Below are 25,173 nucleotides of genomic sequence, written 5' to 3'. Positions count from 1 at the left end.
ATCTATGTAGATTCTGAGGCATTCAAACGACACCTGAATACTTCTGTTGCAAGGTTTCACAGCTGCCTTGTTTACTACATAACTTGGTCACAGTCACATAATTTTCTAACACAGTTTCCTGTCTGAAAATTGGGCATAACAGCATTGACTTCATAAGACTGTTTTAAGGCTCAAATGGAAAATGTACTGCTATAAACTGCATGTTGAAACCTAATCCCCAATGTGATGGTATTTGGAAGTGAAGCCTTTAGGTGTAGCCCTCTTGAATGGGATTAATGCCCTTATTAAAAGGCCCCAGGGAGACCCCTCGCCCACTCCATCATTTGAGGACACAGTGAGAAGACAGCTATGGATCCTCAACAGAAACCGTATCTCCTGGCTCCTAGATGGTGGAACTTCCCAGCCTCCAAAACTGTCAGAAATAAATTTCTGTTGCTTAAGCCCCCCAGTCGGTAGTATTTTTGCTACAGCAGCTCAAAGGGACTAATACACTTATATAAAGCAATTAGTACAATGTAAGGCCCAGTATATGTTCACTATACGTGATTTGATTCTCTGTCTTCCTTGAGGGAAAAGCCAATGACTGTTGTGTTTTTGTTTTTTTTTAATTATGAAATAAATATAGCAAAAAAGAAAATAAACTTCTCCAATAATCCTACCACCCAGAGACACACTGTTCACATTTTGGAGAACTATGGAGGCTTGCCACTCACTTCTTATAACTCAATTCTATTATTCAAGAGCAACCCTGAAAAGTATGTGTCATACTGTAATTTGTAATTTTAACAAGGTATAAACTTGAATTGCAAGCACTACAAAACCTGTATGCAAGAGTTTGCTGAGTTAGTAAATACTCTCAGTTTACCACCCGGCATCTCTACCATGCAGCATTACAGTCCTTCAGAAGTGGTTATTTACAGCAGCTTTCAAAGGATAAGTATATCTTTAAGTGACAGAATATTTCCCCTAAAAACAAGCCAAGAAAAAAATTTACATGGGGCTTCCCTGGTGGCGCAGCGGTTGGGAGTCCGCCTGCCGATGCAGGGGACACGGGTTCGTGCCTCCGTCCGGGAGGGTCCCACATGCCGCGGAGTGGCTGGGCCCGTGAGCCATGGCCGCTGGGCCTGTGCGTCCGGAGCCTGTGCTCCGCAACGGGAGAGGCCGCAAAGGTGAGAGGCCCACGTACCGCAAAAAAAATTTAAAAATTTAAAAAATTTACATACCTTAATGTTTTCAAGTTTCATCCACATTGTACCATGTATCAAAATTTCATTCCTTTTGAATGCTGAATAATAGCCTGCTGTACTCGAAACAGAGCAGGACCCTGCTGAGTACCCTGCCTCTTGTTTGTAGGAAAGCTTTAGCCTCCTAGGACTTCCCCAAGTTCCAAAGAACAAATTTAATTTGAGATGTGAGATAACGGAGAAACAAAGCAAAACAGTCAAGCAAGATAAAATAATAATAGTTTAGCCATTAAACAAAGTGAAGGGCCTTTAGTTCTTCCACAACAGCTATAGATAACATGCTGAGCCATGTCCTTAAGCTGTTCTGCTGACACTGAAACCCCCACCAGGTGGAATAAGTGAGCTGCATGCTGACCATAAGCACACAGGCCCCAGACTGGATGGAACCAGAAGGTTGATGTGACTCCTGATTACTTTACCACCAACCAATCAGAAAAATATCCACAAGCTGATCAGGCACCCTGCAACCCTCTCGCTCACCCTGTCTTTAAGAACTTTTCCCCGAAAGCCTTTGGGGAGTCTGGGTCTTTTGAGCATGAGCCACCTGTTCTCCTTGCTCAGCCCCATGTTGGGGCGCCATGCAATAAACACTGTATTTTCCCTCACCACAAGCCAGTGTCAATAGATTGGCTTTAGTACACGTGGGCAAGTGGACCCAAGTTTGGTTCAGTAACATACATATATATATATGTAGATATATATACAAAAATATACATATATATACATACATGTTGAGAAATAGAATACTGACTGAATATCAGTAAACAAAGGATGTCACAGTCATCAGTGATTGCAGCCACCAGCCTATGGTGAGGTGGTGAGCTCTGAGGGAACTCAGGATATGAAAACACAGGATACTGGCCCCAGACAGCTGAGGTATACATCAAAGGAACGATTTCAGCGTGCCCAGACTCTTTCATCTTCCCATACATAGAAAAGTGTTAAATTCCTTAACATGAGATACCTAGTTTTCTTTAATTAAAAATAATCTTTTGACGTTCTAACCACCTGCCCTTGGTTGCAAAACTCCAATATAACCAGGCTCCCCCCTCGCCTCCTCGGAGCAGTTCTCTCAGGGTTACCTGACATGCTGCCTCCCGGGCTTGAAGTCCTAAAAATTCCTGCCGAATAAAATATAACTCTCAACTTTTATGCTGTGAATATTTTTTTAGTAGACAATATACATACACACACATTTTGTTTATTCGTTCATCTGTTGATGGATATCTGGGTTGTTTCCACCATTTGGCCATTGTGAATAATGCTGCTATGAACATCAATGTACAAGTGTCTGAGTCCCTGCTTTCAATTCTTTTGGGTATATGTCCAGAAGCAAAATTAGTAGGTCATATGGTAATTCTATTTTTAACTTTTGAGAAACCACCAAACTGTTTTCCACAGTGGCTGCATCACTTTACATTCCCACCAGTAGTGCACAAGGGTCCCAATTTCTCCACATCCTCAACATTTTTTTCCCATTTATGGATAACAGCCATACTAATGGGTATATAGTAGTATCTCATTATGGTTTTGATTTGCATGTCCCTAATGACTAATGATGATGGGCATCTTTTCATGTGCTGGACTGCCTGGAAAGATCAGGTTGGAATAACAGGGAATGGATTTATCCTCCTGCCTGAAACAACCAAAAAGAAAAGAAAAGAAAAGAAAAGAGACAAAATACTTGAAACAATGGTTTTCAAGAATGGGACATCAGGCAAGAAGAACACTAACCCCTGAAAGCTGGGAAACAACGAACTGAGCTCTATAATTGCCCCAGCTTACTTTCTTGAGAGAATTTCCAAACCATACAGTAGGGAGGGAGAACTGAGGTGGAGCCTGGGGAGCTCCCTGAGTTAAGAGACAGAGCTGAGAGTCCATGGAGACACAAGTAGCTGGAGTTCACAGCACAGAGCACCAGAAAAGCCAGAGCTGCACAGAGAACCCCAACCATCCCCCTCAAGTATACAGCAGAGCACTGATCAGCATGTGCATATGAAGAAGCTACACTAGACCAGCGAAAGAACCATTGGGAAGTATTAGACCAGTGCCCACTATTCACACAGGGTCAGGAAACTGTAACTGTTAACCTGACTGGAAAAAACCCATAATTCAGAGAATTACACAGACCTCAGGAAGGTCTTGCTTCAGTAGTGGGATATAAGACTGTGTACTTCCCCAGACCCACCTAATAAATCATAAAGCAACACCTAAAAGGATGAAACTGTTTCCAGGTAACTGCACCACAGAACAAAGCCAAAATTAAAATAAATTTTTTAAAAATCCAGCACCCAACAACATAGAATTCAAAATATTTGGTATCTACTCAAAAATTTCTGGGCATGTAAAAAAGCAGAAAAATACAACCCATAATGAAAAGAAATACCAATCAATAGAAACAGACACAGAAATTATACAGATGACAGATTTACAGAAAAAGCCATTGAAACAACTATAATACTCTTTACGTTCAAAACACAGACAAGGGCTTCCCTGGTGGCACAGTGGCTGAGAGTCCGCCAGCCGATGCAGGGGACACGGGATCATGCCCCGGTCTGGGAGGATCCCACATGCCGCAGAGCGGCTGGGCCCATGAGCCATGGCTGCTGAGCCTGCGCGTCTGGAGCCTGTCCTCCGCAACGGGAGAGGCCACAACACTTAGAGGCCCACGTACCGCAAAAAAAAAAAAAAAACCACAGACAAATGTATGATCGTGTTAAGGAGAGACATGGACAAGATAAAATGACATATCAAACTTTTAGAGCTGACAAATACACTGGATAGTATTAACAGCAGATTAGACACTACAGGAAGAAAAGATTATCAAACTTGAAGGTATAGCAATAGAAACCACTCAAAATGAAACAGAGAGGGGAAAAAATGAGCACAACGTCGATAATACATGACGCGACATCAAGGAGCCTAATTAATATACATATAATTGGAGTCACAGAAGGAAAGGAAAAGGGAGTCAGAAAAAAAAAGTGTTGAATAAAGGCAAAAAACTCTCCAAATGTGATGAAACCTTTGAACCCATGTGAAGAGGAGAGTTAACTTAGCAGACCTGAGACAGGTATCCCTAGAAAGCCCTGCTTACAATGTTGGTCCTTGCCTACCTCTGGGAACTTAGATTTCAGGATGATTCCCATCATTCCCTAAATGATAAGGGTATCTCCCTGTGCCTAAACTGTGCAAACAATATGGCTTATGTTGAATACCTGTTTTCCGTCCTGAAAACTGAAATTCTGGCACATGTTAGGCAGAGAGCTCCCCTGATAAAAACCGTTGGCACTGAGTCACCGATGAGCACCCCCGGCAGACAACACTGCACATATACTGTCAAAACTCACTGCTGGAGCAGTTAGGCATCCCCTGTATGACTCCACTGGAAAAAGACTCTTGGAAGAGTGCTGATTTTACTTTTGTATCTTTTCACTGTAATAAATCATAGCTGTGAGCATGACTGTATGCTAAGTTCTGAGTGTCTTCCTAGCAAATCACTGAACCCAGAAGTGAGCTTGGGGATCCCAGACAAACCACAGATCCAAGAAGCTTGACAAACTCCAAGCAGAAAACCACACCTAGGCATATCACAATCAATCAGTTTAAAACAAGCAATAAGAAAAACTTAAAAGATCAAGAGTGAGAAGAGCTTCAGGCTTCTTGATAGCAACTCTGGAACTAGAAGACAATGAAGCAATGCCTTCAAAATTCTAAAGAAAAAAAATTTCAAACCTAAAATTCTATATAAATTTTCAATCACACATTAAAGTGTGATGAATGCATCTTCTGACATGACAAGTCTCAAAAAATTATCTTCCATAAATCCTTTCTTGGAAGCTACCGGAAGATGTGCTCAATCAGAATGAGACTAACAACTGAGAAAGAGGAATCCAGGATAAAGTTGCTCCATGCAGGAGCGAGGTGAAGGGAATTCCCCAAAAAGATTGTGAACAGTGACTCAAGGGTGGCTACATTCACAAAGCACAGAGGACTCTGAGTTGAAATCAGAGCGGCTAGGAGGTTGTGGGAAACAGTTCTCCATAAAAACAAAACGAATAGAATGCTGAAAGGATAAAGAAGATGTGGTATATAATTACAATGGAATACTACTCAGCCATAAGAAAGAATGAAATAAAGCCATTTGCAGCTACATGGATGGACCTAGAGATTATCATCCTAAGTGAAGTAAGTCACACAAAGACAAATACCATATGGTACCACTTATAGGTGGAATCCAAACTATGACACAAATGAACATATCTACAAAACAGAAACAGACTCACAAACATAGAGGACAGACCTGTGATTGCCAAGGGGGAGGGGTGGGGGAGGGAAGGATTGGGAGTTTGGGATTAGCAGGTGCAAACTATTACATATAGGAGGGATAAACAACAAGGTCCTACTGTAGAGCACAGGGAACTCTATTCAATATCTTGTGATAAACCATAATGGAAAAGAACATGAAAAAGAATACATGTAACTGAATCACTTTGCTATACAGCAGAAATTAACACAACACTGTAAATCAACTATACTTCAATAAAATATTTTTTAAACTTTTTTTAAAGAACTAATAGAATGCCTGCTATGTCTGAAAATCTTAATGGAAGAACTGAACAATGGTGAAAAATTAGAGTTTTATTCATGATAAGTAAAATTAAGAGTTTTATTCATGATAAGTAAAACTAGGCAAACAAAAACCCAAATGATTAACTCCAACAAAAATGAAAAGTTGGGAAGGAAAATCACAATTAACAGTTGTCTTGTTATGAATATTATTATTCAGAATTGCATAATGCTGAATCTAATGTAACCAGACCACGAGACATCTGTCCTGGGGGAACAGAGGGATGGGAAAGTCCCATGTGTAGCAGAGGTGAGAGTAGGTGAGGAGAGAAGTACTCAGTATTTATCCATGTTTAAAAGCACATTACAGGGACTTCCCTGGTGGTCCAATGGTTAACAATCTGCCTTCCAATGCAGGGGACACGGGTTTGATCCCTGGTCAGGGAACTAAGATCCCATATGCCGCGGGGCAACTAAAGCCCACGAGCCGCAACTAGTGAGCCTGCACGCCACAACTACAGAGCCCATGCACTCTGGAGCCCGCATGCCACAACCAGAGAGAAGCCGGTGCGCCACAACAAAAGATCTCACATGCCGCAACTAAGACCCAAGGCAGCCAAAAGTAAAATAAATATATATTTTTTAAAAAGCACATTACAAGCATTTTATTTAGAGAAAAGGAGGTAAAGAACAAAATAATCCACAGAGTCAAAAGTGGTAGTCCCTGAGGAAGGAGTTGCAAACAAAACACGAAGGGCGGTGACTAACAAATGCCATAAACAGAATGGAAAGTTGGAAACAATTCATTCTTACCTTAGGAAGTTCAGGTAGAGTCTCTGGAGGTGTCAAAGAACGACTGCTTGTACAAGAAGCACGGTCAGATATTTCCACCACACTCTCACGGTCTTCAAATTCACCACATGTATCTTCCCTGTCACTGTCTATCTCCCAGTCAATAACGTGGAGATCATCTAAAAAATACAATTTTAATTTTAAATATCTTTAATGTGTTTGAAATCTATTCTTCCTCAATAGTTTTAAATGATCCATGTTGTTCAACAATTTTAAAATATATTAAAAGACAGCAGAAAGTATACTCCTACTCTTATCTATAAACATCCCATTTCTCCCAACTCTTACCCCTACCCCAATTCTCAGGTAACTACTTCTATTAGTTGTTTTTGTATTCTTCTAGAGTTTCTGCAGCATTATTGTTGATATGGAGAAAGTTTTAATGGTCTGGATAGAAGATCAAACCAGAAACAACATTCCCTTAACCCAAAGCCTAATCCAGAGCAAGGTCCTAACTCTCCTCAATTCTACGATGGCTGATACAGGTGAGGACGGTGCAGAAGAGAAGTTGAAAGCTGGCAGAGGTCGGTTCATGAGGCTGAAAGAGGGAAGTCATCTCCATGACATCAAAGTGCAAGGTCAAGCAGTGAGTGCTGATGCAGAAGCTGCACCAGGTCATCCAGATGAGCTAGCAAAGAGAATTCATGATGGTGGCTACAATGAACAACAGATTTTCAGTGCAGATGAAACAGCCTTCTACGAGAAGAAGATGCCATCTAGGACTTTCGTAGCTGAAGAGGAGAAGTCAATGCCTGGCTTCAAAGCTACAAAGGACAGACTGACTGTCTTGTTACAGGCTAGAACAGCTGGTGACTTGAAGTTGAGCCAATGCGCATCGACCATTCTGAAAATCCTAAGGCGCTTAAGAATTATGCTAAAGCTACTCTGCCTGTGCTCTGTAAACAGAACAACAAAGTCTGGATGACAGCACATCTATTTACAACATAGTTTACTGAATATTTTAAACCCACTGTTGAGACCTACTCCTCAGAAAAAATGATTCCTCTCAAAATATTAATATTCATTGACAATGCACCTGGTCACCCAACAGCTCTGATGAAGATGTTGTACAATGGAATGGATGTTGTTTTCATGCCTGCTAACACAACATCCACTCTGCAGCCCACGGATCAAGGAATAATTTTAACTTTCTAGTCTTATTATTTAAGAAGTTCATTTTGCAAGGCTATAGCTGCTATTGACAGTGATTCCTCTGATGGATCTGGGCAAAGTCACCTGAAAACCTTCTGAAAAGGATTCTCCATTCTAGATGCCATTAAGAACATCTGCGGGGCTTCCCTGGTGGCACAGTGGTTGAGAGTCCACCGGCCGATGCAGGGGACACAGGTTCATGCCCTGGTCTGGGAAGATCCCACATGCCGCGGAGCGGCTAGGCCCGTGAGTCATGGCCGCTGAGCCTGCGCGTCTGGAGCCTGTGCTCTGCAACAGGAGAAGCCCCAACAGTGAGAGGCCCACGTATCGCCAAAAAAAAAAAAAAAAAAGAACATCTGTGATTCATTCAATGGGAAGAGGTCAAAATATCCACAGTAACAGGAGTTTGGAAGAAGTGGATTCTGACCCTCATGGATGACTTTGAGGGGTTCAAGACTTCAGTGGAGGAAGGACTGCAGATGTGGTGAAAATGACAAGAGAAGTAGAACTAGAAGTGGAGCCTGAAGATGTGACTGAATTGCTGCAATCTCAGGATAAAACTCTTAAGAAGTGAGGAGCTGCTGCTTAGGAATGCCCAAAGCAAGTGATTTCTTGAGATGGAATCTCCTCCTGGTGAAGAGGCTGTGAAGACTGTTGAAATGGCAACAAAGGATTTAGAGCATTACAAGAACTTAGTTGATAAAGCAGCAGCAAGGTTTGAGAGGACTGACTTCAATTTGGAAAGAAGTTCTCCTGTGGCTAAAATGCTATCGAGCAGCATTGCAAGCTCCAGAGAAATCGTTTATGAAAGAAAGAGTCGATCGATGCAGCAAACTTCACTGTTGCCTCATTTCAAGAAACTGCCACACCAACCCCAGCCTTCAGTGAGTAGCCATCAACACTGAAGCGAGATCCTCCACCAGCAAAAATACACGACTTGCTGAATCAAGGCTCCGATGACGGTTAGCATTTTTCCTTCAATAAAGCATCTTTTAATTAGGGTACGTACATTTCTTTTTAGATATAATGCTGCTGCACACTTACCAGACTACAGTAGTACGTAAACATAACTTGTATGTGCACTGCGAACCCAAACATTCATGTGACTCGGTTTGCTGCAACGTTCACTTTATTGCGGTGGTTGGGAACCAAACCTGCAATATCTCTATTGTGTACCTGTACTTTAGAGAACTGGCTTGGTCAAAGAGACCCAAAGTGGAATCCAACCAGTTCTAACATGTTCAAGACTAAGTTGTTAACTGTAAAAATAATACTGGTAATACTTATCTCTTAGAGTTATTGTGATAAATATTATGAGAAAATGTTTCTAAAAGGCTGGGAGGCTGGGACTCAGTAATATTTTTTTAAATGCCAAGTATCAATATTAGAAAAGGAGTGTAAGTTTCTTTCATTATTAAAACCCAATCTATAACAGAAACTAAATTTCTTACAAAATTATCAATTTACCTTCACTGGCCCCATCTTCTGGAGAGAAAATATTCCTGCTATAAAACCTGCCTATTCTAGAACCATGTCCATTCTCTCTCTGTGATTTAAAAATTGTTTTATCTTCATCTGACAGATCACTTCCACTGGAACTCCATGTTATAGCTGTAAGCCCACTGGTACTCTCAGATGTGGTAGGTTCTGCAAAAGAAAAAGGGAAAATATAAAAATGGCCAATTGATACGGTTATTGATCAAAATGAGGTTTTATACATGTTACTTTGCTGAAGTCACAAATATACAAAATTCTGATGATAGTGAAAGCAATGTCTTACTTCAAATCTTCCGAACTGAAGGTCTATGTGCAACCTGGCTAAGATTCTTTGAATTAAAGCCAAATTACAAGAAGAAAAAGAAGTCAAACTGATTGAGAAAAGTCATAAAAGACAAGGAAAATGACTGGAGCACAAATGAAAACTCAAAAATAACCTTCAAATAATTACAAAACTATAAAACTTCATAGAATATTTCATCAAGCCATTAGGAAAACCAAAAACACAAAACAAACCACACCAATAATTATCTGTAATAGGAATGCTTCTGTGTGCTTCCTTTGCCATACTAGGAGCCCTGGTAAGAGCAGTTTGCTTAAAATACTTACCAGCAAACTTTTTTAATTAATGAAACTTATTTTGAGATAATAGTTGTTCCATGAACATCTAGAATTACTAAAGTTGTCTATCCTTCAAAATAAAAAATTAAATATAAACTATTCACAATAACCTAAGAACCCATATTGATTTAAAGAGCTAATAAAACTAAGCTGTGTACTTACTTGCCAAAGACATTATCAATCTTTTTCATTATTATGCATCTGGACAAGTAAATCAAAAAGGAAAAAGTAGAATGCTACAGACTGAATGTTTGTGTTCCCCTAAAACTCACATATTGAAGCCAAATCCCAGTGTTATGGTATTAAGAGGTGTGGCCTTTAGGGGGTAATTAGGTCATGAGGGTGGAGCCCTCATGAATGGAATTAGTGCCCTACAAAAGAAGCCCCAGAGAGATCCCCAGCCTCTTCTACCCTATGAGGATGCAGCAGGGAGGTGCTATGAACGAGGAAGCGAGTCCTCGCCAGACACTAAATCAATGTCCTGACTTTCCGCCTCCAGAACTGTGAGAAATAAATTTCTTTTGTTTATAAGCCACCCAGTCTACAGTATTTTTCTTATATACAATAGCAGCCTGAATGGTCTAAGACAGGAAGCAAAGTTATCACTATTTTCAGATTATATAATGAATTCATAAACCTATAAATTATAGGCACCTAACTGTATAATTTATATAGTTAACCTCTACCAGGAATTTATTACTCAGTAACTCATTTTATTTGCTGAAAAGAGGTGGCCCTTGAAATCAAGACTCATTCCAATGAAATTCCAGGAACAACATCAGCCAGACTATGAGAATAGTTACCATGTATTTATAAACATTTCTGGGTGACCAATGTGTGCTAGGCACTATGCTAGGACTTGGTGTTATAGGCTGAATTGTATCCCCCCAAAACTCATTCATATGTTAAAATTCTAACCCCCAGCATCTAAGAATGTGACCTTATTTGGAGAAAGGGTCTAAAGTGATATCATTAGTGTGGGCCCTAATCCAATATGACACCTGTCCTTGTAAAAAGGAGAAATTTGAACACAGAACCATACATGCAGAGAGCAAAAACACAGTAAAGAGACACTTGAAGAAGACAGCCACCTACAAGTCAAGGCAAGAAGCCTGGAGCACATCCTGAAGGAAGAAACCCTGCCAATACCTTCACTTCAGACTTCTAGCCTCCAGAACTGCAAGATAAGAAGTTTTTGTTGTTAAAAACACCCAGTTTTGGGCTTCCCTGATGGAGCAGTGGTTGAGAGTCCGCCTGCCGATGCAGGGGACATGGGTTCGTGCCCCGGTCCGGGAAGATCCCACATGCCACGGAGTGGCTGGGCCCGTGAGCCATGGCCGCTGAGCCTGTGCGTCCGGAGCCTGTGCTCCGCAATGGGAGACGCCACAACAGTGAGAGGCCCGCGTACCGCAAAAAAAAAAAAAAAAAAAAACACCCAGTTTGTAGCATTTTATTATGGCAGCCCTAGCCATATCCTAGCCCTAGCCACCTAAGATATAAAGATGAGCAATAGAGGAGGGTCTGCCCTGAAAAAAATCTATGGTCCAACAGGGAGAAAAGCAAATCAAGAAATAATAATTTAAAAATTTACTAATGCGGGACTTCCCTGGTGGTCCAGTGGTAAAGAATCTGCCTTCCAATGCAGGGGACGCAGGTTTGATCCCTGGCTGGGGAACTAAGATTCCCACATGCCGTGGGGCAACTAAGCCCATGTGCCACAACCACTGAGCTCGCGGACCTCAATGAGAGAGCCTGCATGCCGCAAACTACAGACACCACGGGCTCTAACCCACACGCCACACTGCAGAGAAGGCCACGTGCCACAACGAAGAGCCCACGTGCCACAACTAAGACCTCATGCAGCCAAAAAGAGATATAATAATAAAAAAATAAAGATTTTTTTTAAAAAATGGGCAGAAGACCTGACTAGCCACTTTTAAAACTAATAATAAAATAAATACATACATAAAAATTTACTAATGCTTCTCAAGGAGTTTCTGACTCCATAACGAATAAAGATTTTGAGAACATATTTTACAGGGTATTTCAAGAAAAAAAATAAACACTATCTTCTTTTTATTACATAGTTTCATTTTGCTTGGTAAATACACTTTTTTAAAGTTCTGCCTTTTAAAGAAAATCACTAACTACAAAGGTTCCAGCCTCTTTTCATTTCAAGTTTATATCTTCTTCCACGTCCCTCAAACCTTCTGGCAAGATCCTTTGCCAACATTCATTTGCTCACTTCTCTCACCCCTTCCCTTCTCCTCCATTTCCTCCCCCTTCCTTCTCTGGTTCTCAGTGCCTTACAGGTAAGGAAACAGAGATGTGGAAACAAGGAAATGGAGTCTCCCCCTTTTTTGCACACTTTGCAAAAGTATGTTCCCCCACTTCTGCTTCCCAGCTCTCATAAAAATATTACTTCCACATCCTAGAAGTTTTGTTAATAGCCTGTCTTAAACTAATATGTTAGAAGTTACTGTTTTTAAAATGAACCAGTTCTAGGAAATGCCTTGAGTCCCCTTTTCTATCAATTTCTATTTGTAAGCTTCTGTTAAATTATTAACAATACTTTCTGTTCTTAACAACCTGCTTATGCTGTAAATAAATTAATTATACATGGATACAAGCTCTTTCAGCCCATAAGAATCTACTGATCATTCCACAGAATAGACAGCACAGCAGAGTAGGTTTTAGGTTGAATATATTGGCATGGGAAATCATTTCAAAAGATCCTTTTGAAATTAAATACAAGGTAGCAGCTTATTTAATATTTCTTTCTCTCCCCAAGTTAAATTTGACTACACCAATTTTAAGTCTCCAAAAATAGATAGAAGCCACATTTGTAAAAGAAAATAATAGTTAGTCGACCCTTGAACAACACAGGTTTGAAGTGCGCAGATCCACTTACACACAGATTTTTTTCGATAAACATGTACTACGGTACGGCACGGCCCGCAGTAGGTTGAATCCGCTGATGCAGAACTGCGGATAAGGAGAGCTGACTATGAAGTTAGTTACAGGCGTATTTTTGACTGTGTGGAGGGTCAGCGCCCCAGCCCCCCATGTCAGTCATTCAAGGATCAACTATACTATTCTTTCCATACATTATGACAGTTTAGAAATCAGAATTAAATTGATCTTTGAAAATCACAACACTCAGCACTAATAATACTAAAATTTAAATTCTGTAGTGCCATCAGAAGACTATGGTATTTTATAATACAGCATTTTATGAATCAAAAAAATTAGGGGAATTTTATTCTTCAATTGCATAAAAAGAACCCCCTTAAATGTTAGTGAATAATATAGCTTAAAGTGTTTAGTCTCTTATTCACAGAAAGCTTCCCCACTCCGCAGGACTCTGAGCAGGCTCTCACATAGCTTTCTTTGCCATCAAACATAACAGCAATTGGTGCCATTAAGCACCTACTAAGAGTAAACCTTTGAACTAGGGGTTTGTTTTTTTTTTAAACTCACAATAACGCAATGAGATACACAATTCTTAGGCTTATTTTCCAGATGCAGAAACTGAGGCTCAGCATGTTTAGCTTGCTATCTCAAGACCCCACAGTCAAGATACAGTCAGTCCACTTCAGGGTCAGATGAGATCCCTGAAGTCTCAAGCCCTCACCCTTCCTGCCCAGAGGGTAACAGAGTATAGCAGCAGAACCAGTGGCCTCCCTGATATCCACTCCCTCTTCTTCCTTACTAACAAAATCCCAATTTTCTTTGAGCAGCAACACACATGTTTTAAAATCCTCAATTTCACTGTTGTCTCTTTAGTGGAGGTGACCCTATGTAACAGGTTCTGGCCAAAGGTAGAGGTCCTAGGGAGAGTACTCCTTGTCAGAGGAAAAGTTCATTTGGAGAAAATCCTCCAAGCCTATACTTTTCCTGAGAATTGAGCCTGGACAATTCAGCTTCTACCTCACAACTGCAAAAACAAACCCTACACTAAGGCAGCAGAACTCAAAATGAGTCTGGCCCCCTGGCCTTCTTGTTGCAGGGGATAAATTCAACCCATCTCTTCAAACACTCCAATACAACTTCCTACTATTTGTAACTGAAAGCCTTCCCTAACTAATTTGCCAAGTAAGAATTTCATTGACTAAGGAGTATAGTCCTTATATCATAGATCATGATTTTATTTCCCAAATCAGATTCTTTTTAAAACCCTGCAGCTATGAACCTGAGCTTACCTACTGAGCTCTGTTGATAACAGTGAACCCAGGAAAGAGACAAAAAATTTTAATAATTACCTACACGACACAGAAAAAATGGGGTGGATGGTGACAAAGATGAGAGATTTTTTCAAAAAAATACCTTTTTACATTGTTTGGGTGTTTTCTTAACCATGAATATATAGTCCACCCAAACTATGTAAACATCTTTTTAAAAGAAAGCAAATAAATCAAAGGAGGATATATTAGCCTTATACCTTTTCTGCCAAGAAATCAACAAAAGATTACCTGTCTTGGGTCCAGAGGATAATTCAAGGTGTTTTTCTGTAGTAGTCTTCTTTTCAGCTGTTAATGACTGCAGGCAGATAATGATAACAATAATATAATTAGTGATGATGTAGTAGTTTATGTGACAAAGGCTAAAAACCAACAATATTGCATAAAATATTCAAGAATTTATACTACACCCCTTTAACATATTCCTCTGTTTTCCTTTATTTACCAACAAGTATTCCCAAAGCAAATACTTATAGTGCATTTTTGTATTTTTCCAGAATCTAAACAGAGAGCTACCCAACCTTGAGCTGTCTAACCTTTAGTGGTGAGCACTCCTTCTTATGGTGAGTACTTCAAAGTTACCACATAAACCAAAATTAACCAGAATATCTCACTGTCATTAGTTTCTAAATATATAAGCATTTCATAAATATACTTCTTTTAAAGAGCAGGATGCTCAACAGTTTCATCTTCTGAGAACATTTTCAGTACGTATCCTTCACTTACAAAGAAGTACAAAGGTTCTGCATGACAGAAAAAGGTGAATACTGCTATGCCACAATTTTTAAGGAATTCAAGGATGAGGAGAAAAAAGTAACACACCAATTACAGTGTTTTGAAAGAAAATAAGGAAAGGAATTCTGAAGAAATATAATTACAGTGGCCCGAACTCTCAGGAATCTAAGATTTGTCCTTCAGCATTCAGGGAAAAAAATATTATGACTTTACCAGAGTCTCAGGAGTCTCCTGAAATCCTTCTCCACACCTGAGCCATGCTTCAGAGAGGGAAGCTTCTGCCCCCACGGTCCTGAGACCTGCTCGTCTGCACTGCAGTGGACTCTCTCCTGGAAAGGATGGGTATTCTACATCCCAGTTTCTTTTTCTCTGTAGAAATTGTTTTCAAAGGAAAAAAAAAAAAAAAACAGTGAAGTCAACTTCACTAAATATACAGTAACAACACCGTGGAAGCCCAGAAATGGCATCGGTGAGAGCATAGTTTTTATTTTATTTTAAGTATAATTTCCATTTTATTGTCTTTTCAAAGAACAGTATTTCTTCAGTCTTTAAGGACTTAGCTCCTTACATGGGCTTTGGTGGAGGATGTGGGGCAGCACCCCCAGATCTAAAACAAGGTGACGGTGTTTAGTCCCTCCAGACTTTCTGAGAATGATTCCTGACTGCCTTGCAGTGAATGGCACAACTCTTGCAGTTATGTACTTTCACATACAGTCTGGGAAGCACACACGCATCGAAAACACTGGCTTCAGAAATGTCACTGAAAGCTTCGGCCTCTACTATGTTCCAAATGACGAATTTCTTAACAGCCTTGTCCTTGGGCATACATCGCGAACAGTTGTGCAGCGAACAGGCTGCACATGTCTGTGGCCCTTTTAGGCATGACCATTGTTCCTTCTTTTCTTGGTCATCCTGGAAGTGAGAAGGCGAGAGAGGACTGGCAGAGTTTTTAAACGTCTCTGAACCGCCACAGAAAGAAAGAGTCACGAGATAGCAAAACCAAAAGCATGTGGACAACACAACTAGACAACAAACTCCAAAATACAAGCGTGTGAGGACAAACAATGAACACTCCCAAGTTCTGCATGGTATCATATCTGAGAGGAAAGAACCTGAGAGAAGCAAGGGAGCAAAGGAGGACTGAGCACAGACATCTGGTGTTCACCAGGAAGGGGAGCAGGCAGCCTGAGAATGCACCAGAAATAGAAAGGGCAAGGGCTCCACCCTAGAAGACCCAAAGGAGCCAAGGAGTTTATATCCAGCAACAGTGACAACACTGGCTTCTTTCCTCAAGCTATTTTGTTTTGTTGTTTTAAATGTCTACGACAGACAAATACTCACTTTATAAGTTTTTTAATTTGCATTTTATTTTAAGGAAAATTTTAGATTTGTACTGGGAATCAAATTCAGGTCAACTACTATGAGCTGACCACCTAATCAGAAATAAAATCCCTTATCCAATGCCACTGTACTTTAAAAAAATAAATTAAGATTAAAATATACCATTAAAACTTTCTTAACTAGGAAGAAGGGAACAAATTCATAAAAATAAATCCAGCCATAACATAGATGGTATTTTAATACTTAACAGGTCTAAGCATGTTCCTTCTCATGCAGAAATTCCTATGGTGGGGCAGGACTGCAAGAGGAAGAGGCATCTTTTCTCAAGAAGGTGCTAACCTCCACAGACACCTGTCAGGATTCAGTTATCTGACAGCTCTGAGAAAGCTCACCTAGTTATCTAGAACAGTAAAGAAATTGGAAAATATCATTTGGCCTACTCAGAGTCCACACACACACACACACACACACACACATTTTTTTTTAACTCCAGAATACCTCTTTAATACATTAAATCAGCCCAGGTCGGCTCTTTAACCAAGTGGGTGATACCAGGGATGGGACAGGGAAGGACAAAATGAGCCTGAAATATCTTGAGCCAGAGAGTGAGAACGTGCCCAAGGAATAATGAGAACATGTAAAAAGGACACATGAGCCTGAATGAGGGGGCTCTCACTGGCCAAATGTGGGGCATTCCAGCATCAAATAAATAATGACAGTAAAGGATTATAACCTACTGAATAAAATAAGACTGTAAGTCTACATTGATATAAACAAATAAATAAATGACGGATTTAGAAAATTATCAATGAATGCTAAAACTAGGGGGTAAAAGTTTGAGGATGAAGAGGATATATACATGATCACAAAATGACTCCCCCAAAATTACTTATTAATTCCAAAGGTAAAAACAGTAACTTTACAGTGGAGAAACCTGTCAGACACCATCTTAATCAAGTCATGAATGTTGATGTAAACCAGCATCAAATGCTTCTTAATATGAGGCAACAACCAGAATACAAGACAACCTCCACAGTATTACTACCAAAAATGCATACCCTAAATCTAAACAGAGAAAATATCAGACAAGCCCACAATAACTGGCCTATACACCTCAACAATGGCAAGGTCAAGAAACACAAAGAAAGTCTGAGGAACTATCCCAGATTAAGGGCTAAGGAGGTATGAAAAGAAAATGAACGTATGATCCTGGACTGGATCTTAGACCAGGGAAAACAGATCATTATTAGGCAACTGATAAAATTTGAGCATAAATGACTGATTAGGTAACAGTATTTCATCAATTTTTAAGTTCCTAGTTTTGTAATTATACTACGCTTATGTAAGGGCTGTCCTTAACCCAGGACATAAACATTTTGGGGTACAGGTTCACTATGTCTCTCAATTACTCTGAAATAGTACAGAAAAAAATTAGATATACACATGTAGAGAAAGAGAAACAGACAGAGAGACCAATAATAACAAATTGGTGAATCAGAATAAAGGGTTACTGTACTAGTTTCCTAGGGTTTGACATAACAAGTTACCACAAACTCAGTGGCTTGAGACAACAGATTCATTCTCACAATTCTAGAGGCTTCAAGTCCAAAAATGAACGTGTTAGTCCCTCTGGGGGCTCTAGGGAAGAATCTTTCCTTGTCTCTTTCTAGTTTCTGGTGACTCTAAGCAATCCTTGGCATTCCTTGGCTTGTAGCTGCATCACACCAATCTCCACCTCCATCATCACATGGTATTCTCTCCTGTGTGTATCTCTGTGTGTCCTCTCCGCTTCTTATAAGGACACCAGTCACTGGATTTAGGGCCCACCCTAATGCAGTATGACTTCATAGTAACTAATTACATCTTCAAACACCCACCTCCAAATAAGGTCATATCCTGAAGTTCCAGTTGGACATGAATTTTGCATGGGACACTATTAACCCACTTATAGTTCCACTAGAAAGAACCTCATTATGTTATTCTTGCAAGTTTCCTGTAAGTTTGAAATTTTGTCAAAATAAAAAGTTATCCCGCCCCCCCCCACACACACACAAAATAACTATATATAAGCCCAGGTTGATGCCAGGAAGAATAGGAAACAAATACAGTCAATTCTCCTTATTCAAAGTAGTTAATGTTCTATAAAGTCGCCAAAAACAACGAATTGGCAAATACTGAACCATTGCTCCTCGGGGAATACAGCGTAGTTCCTGTCAATGTGAAACCTTACTTTTTGTGTGTTTCTGATTAAAGACACCTTATTTAATATATATAGCTTATTCATTAACATTGAACTCATGGCCAACAGCACTATAACTCATGCCTGAACAAAGCTTATCTAACACACATACTTTCTCCATAATGCACATCACAGATGTCCTGCACTTAGGAACACCAGACAGCACTTCAGCACTATGCTTGGGGGCCATTTTAAACAGTGACATCACCAACACAATGCACAAAAATGTGAAAAACGTGGCACTAAAAAGACCAAGAAAAGGGCCCTTGCTGAGAGTGTGAGAGCTAGAACAAGCAGACAGAGTGGGGCCTTGGACCTCGGTTGGAAACATAGGTGTCAGGTGACTCAAAATTTTCCCTGCTCTACATATGCCTGCAAATGACTATAAAAGCACCAAGAGCACTGATTTGGGGACTACAAATAAATTTGAGCAAGTAGGCGATTTCATAAATACAGAATCTTTGAAAAGTGAGGATTGACTGTACTCTGAATAGACCATACTTCAGAAAAAAGCAACCAATTAAAACACAAAAAGGTTGAACTCTGCTTCACTGCTTTACCATCCACGTCAGCCCCTCAGAGACCACTTCTCCTTCTTCTTGGCGCTCTGCTCAAGTTGTCGTTTCTCAAGGACACCGTGCTTATGTAGTTTATTTCCTCAGTTTGAAACTTTACTCCCTGTAAAACCAAATGCATTCCACTATACATCTGTGGGATACTCCCCTTGGAAAGAAGTGAAAATTTCTAAATATTGTTCTGGATACCATGTAATAAATTTGGGGAACAAATCAGACGTCTAACAATCCAAAAAGGAAGTTTCCTTGGGTATCTGAATAATATATGTATCCCAATGTATCCCAATGTATCCCAATGGCTCTAGCCACATAGTTGAAGGATGTCAACCCTCTTTCACCCAGAAATTCATCTACATTAAGCAGAGACAATGATTCAGTGGCTCTCAAATCTGTTCCTGTCAAATATGAGGAACAGATGTAAAGTTTTAACCACGTCAGCTAGTCGGTAGGCGCTGTGATGCTCAGAGCCTGGCCTATCAAGTTTATTGCGCATGTGTTTTTTCCTTCTCTCTGGCAACAGAACGTCTCTCAGGCCTGTCACTCACTGCTTTGGTTGCATCTGACTTGTCCTCTGCTTCTCTGGAGTTCATCCATACTCAGACTCTTTAGGGACTAGAACCCTCCAATTTACTTAACATAAAAGACAGAATTCTAATGTCCTCATCTTCAGTCTGTCAGTAAACATGTACTGAGTGCCCACTGCAGGCAGACACTCTGCCAGGCCCCAGGGATACAAGACGAGCAAGAAAGACTTTGCCCTCCAGCAGCTCAGGCAGTGGCAACAGAGACCCTCCCACAAATTCACTGACGCGAGGGCCTGAGCCCAAGTTCTGATACCTACTATCCTGGCCTTCAACAGCACTCTTCAGCCTCCGCTTCTGCTTCCCCAGCCTATCTGTTCTACTCCCCTTGCTGCTGCCAAGTGGAGCCTTTCCAACACCACACCTGCATCCATGGAACTCTTCGCCAGAAATCACCTCTCCTCTTCTTTGAGTCTCTCCAACTCTGCCACGGATCCCGGCCCATCTTTTCCATGAAACATCCCTCAATGCCTCCACTTAATCCCTCCCTCTGGGACAACAGCCTGTTTCCTGCCCCATCTACTCCTTTCCCTAGAATAAGAGCTTCTGAGGGCAGGAGTCTCATGCCTCTTCATCTTATCCCCAGTGCACAGCACTCCCCACTGAGGTACTCGCTAAATGACTCTTGAATGAATATGCAAATGTCTTGACTATTACCACACCTGTCACAAAATCTAAAATATCTAAAGTAAATAAGTCAGTAAGTATAAACCTAAGGGTAAACACAGCCCTCAGGCTGCGTTAAACTCATGTCCATTTCATCTACTTATCCTCATAAACAATACCTGGCCACAGCTCTCTAGAACATGTGTATTTCTCTCTCCACAGTGTTTACTCAGCCACAGAGCAGGTGCTTACAGGGCGACCTCACTACCCAGCCTTCTCATCCATCCACATTTCTAGTGACAAAACACACTCCCACCACCACAGTTTTGGGTGCCCCACCTGGCCAAGGATAATCATAGGACATCAGCCTGGCCATAGTAACTGGTCCAAGGATGCCATGGGACCCAAGTTGAGGCAGTCAGAGGCCCTCTCCAGGACTTTTCTAACTGGGGCTACTGGAGAAGATTCTCTTCTTCCCAACTTGGCCAAGGGTGTGGCCCCAAAGCAGCCAGCCACCTTGTCCCATATAATATGAAGAAACCTGAGAAAGAAAGAAGAGGCACAAATCATGCTCCAGACTGTAAGTCAGGTCCCTGAGCTGCCCAGGTGCCCAGATGCTGTCAACTGCAAGCCAACCCATCAATCTTCTGTGCCTCTGTCCAGCTGAAGGTGGCCTTCCATCACCAGCTACTGAAAGAGCTGGACCACAATACTCCGTAAATATTCGTACTGAGATGAAATGATTCACTGAGCCCTCTGAAGGCATACAGCTAAAGACAGTTTCCAATCTTCAAAGACCTTGGGTTCTAAGGATATAATTAGAGTGGAGGAAGAAACAGACCAAAATTGGGCTAATGAGCTCAAAAATAGATTGAGAGAATGTTTCCTGGAGAAAGCTATCTTGGACTTGAACAAAGGAAGAAATGTACTTTGGTGATGGCTACCCACAGATCCTTGATTTTCCAGGCTAGTCCTAATTCCAAACGTCCTGAGTTGTTATCCTCCTCAAGCTTAGAAACACCCAGGAAATTTCACAAGCAGCACACAAATCCTTTCAGCTCCCATCTTCAAGCTGTGCTGTCAGACCGACCTGGCCTGAGTCGCCGCTGAGCTACTGGCTGGCTTCCCTGACACTCCCCAAGATCGAGTTTCTGTATCAGTAAAATGAGAAGAATAAAGGTACTTGCCTCAAGACGGCTACCAAGATAAAACTGACACGAATGGCACTACCGTGCAATGACAGTGCCACAGACCACCGTAAGGGAAGGTAGAAGAGGAGGTGGTTGACATGCAGCAGAGCGAACATGAGAACGTACTCTAGACATTTTTATAAAGATGCTTATATTTTCACACACTATGATTCAGAAGAATACTGTCTTCATCTAATGACCAACTCTAATATTTCAAACCTCGAAAAATAAGAAAAAGCAGCTTACTGATTAGAACTCTACGGCCTCTCAGACAGTTTAAGGAGCAGAAGGGAACGAAGCGACTTTCTTGGTGGCGCAGTGGATGAGACTCTGCGCTCCCAATGCAGGGGGCCCGGGTTCTATCCCTGGTCAGGGAACTAGATCCCACATGCAAGCCACAACGAAGAGTTCACATGCCACAACTAAGGAGCCCACCTGCCGCAACTTAGATCTGGCGCAACCAAATAAATATTTCAAAAAAACATTAAAAATAAAGAAGAAGGGAATTAAATGACTCATTGGAAAAGGTCAGTTTATTGCAGAGTCAAAGTCACTATTCCATGAGCTGCCCCCATAACCAGTGCTCTAGCTTTCTCACCTTTCTCACAGTCAGGCAATGCCGATTAAGAAAGCCCGACCCTCCTGATGTGGGGACAACAGATGTTAATAAATAAGAAAATAAAGGGTATTAGAACAAGCCTGAGAAAAAAACATGTAAGTAAAATAAATTTTCAGAAAGCATAACAAAATTTCTGAAAACTGCCTATAAGGTTCAAGACAACTTTGCCCTTCCCCTTGTTTCCTGCCAGGCTGTCTTTCCACCTCTCTTCAGTCTGACTGCTGGACCCCTCAGGATTTGGCCCAAGGACTGCCTTCTTCACGAACCCTCCTGTGCTGTCACAGCCCTCAGTCATCGTCCTTGAACCACTCCTTTGGAAATCAGCACTTCCAATAGCACCTCCACTGTCACAACAGAGAATGCTATTTTCATGTGTTTATGTCTTCTATGACCCCCAAACCAGGATTCACTTATAACTTACATTCTACAAGTGGCAAACTCTAAAAGTGCTAGCTTCCAGAACTTGCTGGTTTATCCCTTGTCTGCTAAATAATTTCAGCATATGCTAAATAAGTTTAGGGATCACCTAAATCATTGCTTCATTTAAGGAAGTTCATATCAATACTATCTTTTCCATTCATGGAAGAGTTTTTTCAGGAAAGAATCCATAGCCATTCCAGTGTTTTAAAGATTTTGGTCACAAAGGCATTAAATCATGTAGCAGTTTAAATTCATTTCTTCTTCTGTCATCAGAGAAAATAAAGGAAACAGTTGCCACATTTTGTATAATTTTCGTAAATGTCTGGAATGTACAATTATGCTTAAACTTACAGTACAATAATCACCTAGTTTTGGTGTCATCACACACCTAAACTGTTCAAACAAACCAGACTAATTTACTACAGCTATTCTAAGACTCTGAGGCTAGAATCCTAATGCCTAGCAATCTAGCCCCTCTTTTTCTCATTCTTCTCAACAATCCGGAACTTCTTAACATAACAATGTTGGAAATATGGTGATGTATTTAATTTTCAACACTTGAAAAGAAAAGCAGAACTATTTTCCACTAGCCCTGTACACCAGCTCAGAATACCATTAGTCTGAAACTTATTTTTTTCTGAAATGGAAAATTCCTCTGCTAGAAACCAAGTTCCCATGCCAGGCTACCTAAAACCACTCTTGGCTCCACTGACATTACCCTTAATCTAAGGGCTTAAAGACATAAAACAATGACAGCTGCTAATATATCACACTCTGGGTCCAATTTTATTTTACTGATCATTCCCCACTCAAAAGCAAACAATGAGTTTGCCTTGGTTCTTTCCCATTCCTGCTTCCTCACTGTTGAGAAGTTGAAGCACAGCAACCTATAAACTCCAACTGTGATAAATTTATTCTCATGCAAAGGCAGGATTATCAGCAAGACCCCTTCAAAGGCTACAGGTTCAAGTCTTTGTCCCTCCTTCCCTCACAGCCCTCTAACCAAATCTCTACTTACAGTTCAAGCCTAACCCGCCTACTCTTCAGAAGACGAAAAGTCTGAATAAAATTACAATAGACTTTAACTTAAAAACAATCAGTTAAAAAGGTACTTAATAAAAGCTATTTGTGACAAACCTAGAGCCAACATAATACTCAATGGTGAAAAGTTGAAAGCCTTTCTGCTGATTCCTGGAATAAGACAAGAATGGCCACTCTCACCACTTCTATTCAACATAGTATTGGAAGTCCTAGCCACAACAATCAGACAAGAAAAAGAAACAAAAGGTAACCAAACTGGAAGGGAAGAGATAAAACTGTCATTTTATGCAGATGACATGATACTATATGTAGAAAACCCTAAAGACTCCACACAAAAACCACTAGAACTGATAAATTCAGCAAGGTAGCAGGATACAAAATTAACGTTCAGGAATTGACTATTTCTTTATACTAACAATGAAATATCAAAAAGGGAAAGTAAAAAAAAAAATCCCTTTTAAAATCGCATCAAAAATAATAAAATACTTAGAATAAAACTGACCAAGCAAGTGAAAGACTTAACACTGAGAACTATAAAACATTGATAAAGAAAGCTGAAGATAATTTAAAGAAACTGAAAGATACACCACGCTCTTGGATTGGAAGAATTAATATCGTTAAAACGGCCATACTACCCAAAGCACAATCTACAGATTTAATGCGATTACCATCAAATTACCCGTGACATTCTTCACAGAACTAAAACAAATAATCCTAAAATTTATATGGAACCATGAAAGACCCAGAACTGCCAAAGCAATCCTGAGGAAAAAGAACAAAGCTGGAGGCATAACCCTGCCAGGCTTCAAACAATACTGCAAAACTAGAGTAATCAAACAGCGTGGTACTGCCACAAAAACAGACATATGCATCAGTGGAACAGAACGGAGAGCCCAGAATTAAACCCACACACCTACAGTCATTTAATCTTTGACAAAGCAAGAACATACAACAGAAAAAAAGACAGTCTTTTTGGCAAATGACGTTGGTTAAGCTGGACAGCCACATGTAAACCAATAAGTGAGAGCACTCCCTCACACAATACACAAAAATGAACTCAAAATGTCTTAAATACTTAAGATAGGACACCACAAAGCTCCTACAAGAGAACACACGCAAAACATTCTCTAACATAAACTGTAGCAATGTTTTCTTAGGTCAGTCTCCCAAGGCAATAGAAATAAAAACAAAAATCAACAAATGGGACCTAATCAAACTTATGAGCTTTTGCACAGCAAAGGAAAGCATAAACAAAACGAAAAGACAAACTATGGGCAGGGGGAAAATATTTGCAAATGATGCAACCAACAAGGGCTTAATTTCCAAAATATACAATCAGCCTTAATAACTCAGTAACAGAAAAACCAAACAACCCAATCAAAAAAAAAAAAAAGTCAGAAGACCTAAATAAACATTTCTCCTAAGAAGATATACAGATGACCGATAGGCACATGAAAAGATGCTCAACGTTGCTAATTATCAGAGAAATGCAAATCAAAACTACCATAAGGTATCACCTCACACTGGTCAGAATGGCCATTCCATTAAAAAGTCTACAAATAATAAATGCTGCAGGGGTGTGGAGAAAAGGGAACCCTCTTACATTGTTGGCGGGAATGTAAATTGGTACAGCCACTATGGAAAACAGTA

The 25,173-nt window shown here is 40.4% G+C and overlaps 1 protein-coding gene and 1 pseudogene across 2 annotated transcripts in view; both read right to left on the bottom strand.

The window, feature by feature from the left end:
• SPIDR (scaffold protein involved in DNA repair) overlaps nt 1-25,173 on the bottom strand; it is a 331,570-nt gene that overhangs the window by 291,750 nt on the left and 14,647 nt on the right. For both annotated transcript variants that reach the window (XM_060116489.1, XM_060116488.1), the window contains exons 2-5: nt 15,125-15,280; nt 14,408-14,474; nt 9,285-9,464; nt 6,627-6,784 (exon numbers count right to left, since the gene is read on the bottom strand). In XM_060116489.1, the coding sequence (XP_059972472.1) occupies nt 6,627-6,784; nt 9,285-9,464; nt 14,408-14,474; nt 15,125-15,280 (561 nt within the window). The remainder of the gene's footprint in view (nt 1-6,626; nt 6,785-9,284; nt 9,465-14,407; nt 14,475-15,124; nt 15,281-25,173) is intronic.
• Nucleotides 15,476-15,822, bottom strand: LOC132500865 (small ribosomal subunit protein eS26-like; annotated as a pseudogene).

The sequence above is a fragment of the Mesoplodon densirostris genome, chromosome 13, assembly GCF_025265405.1.
Source record: "Mesoplodon densirostris isolate mMesDen1 chromosome 13, mMesDen1 primary haplotype, whole genome shotgun sequence".
Lineage (NCBI taxonomy): Eukaryota > Metazoa > Chordata > Mammalia > Artiodactyla > Ziphiidae > Mesoplodon > Mesoplodon densirostris.
The sequence above is the reverse complement of the archived record's forward strand: the minus strand, read 5'-3'. Positions and strand labels throughout refer to the sequence as shown.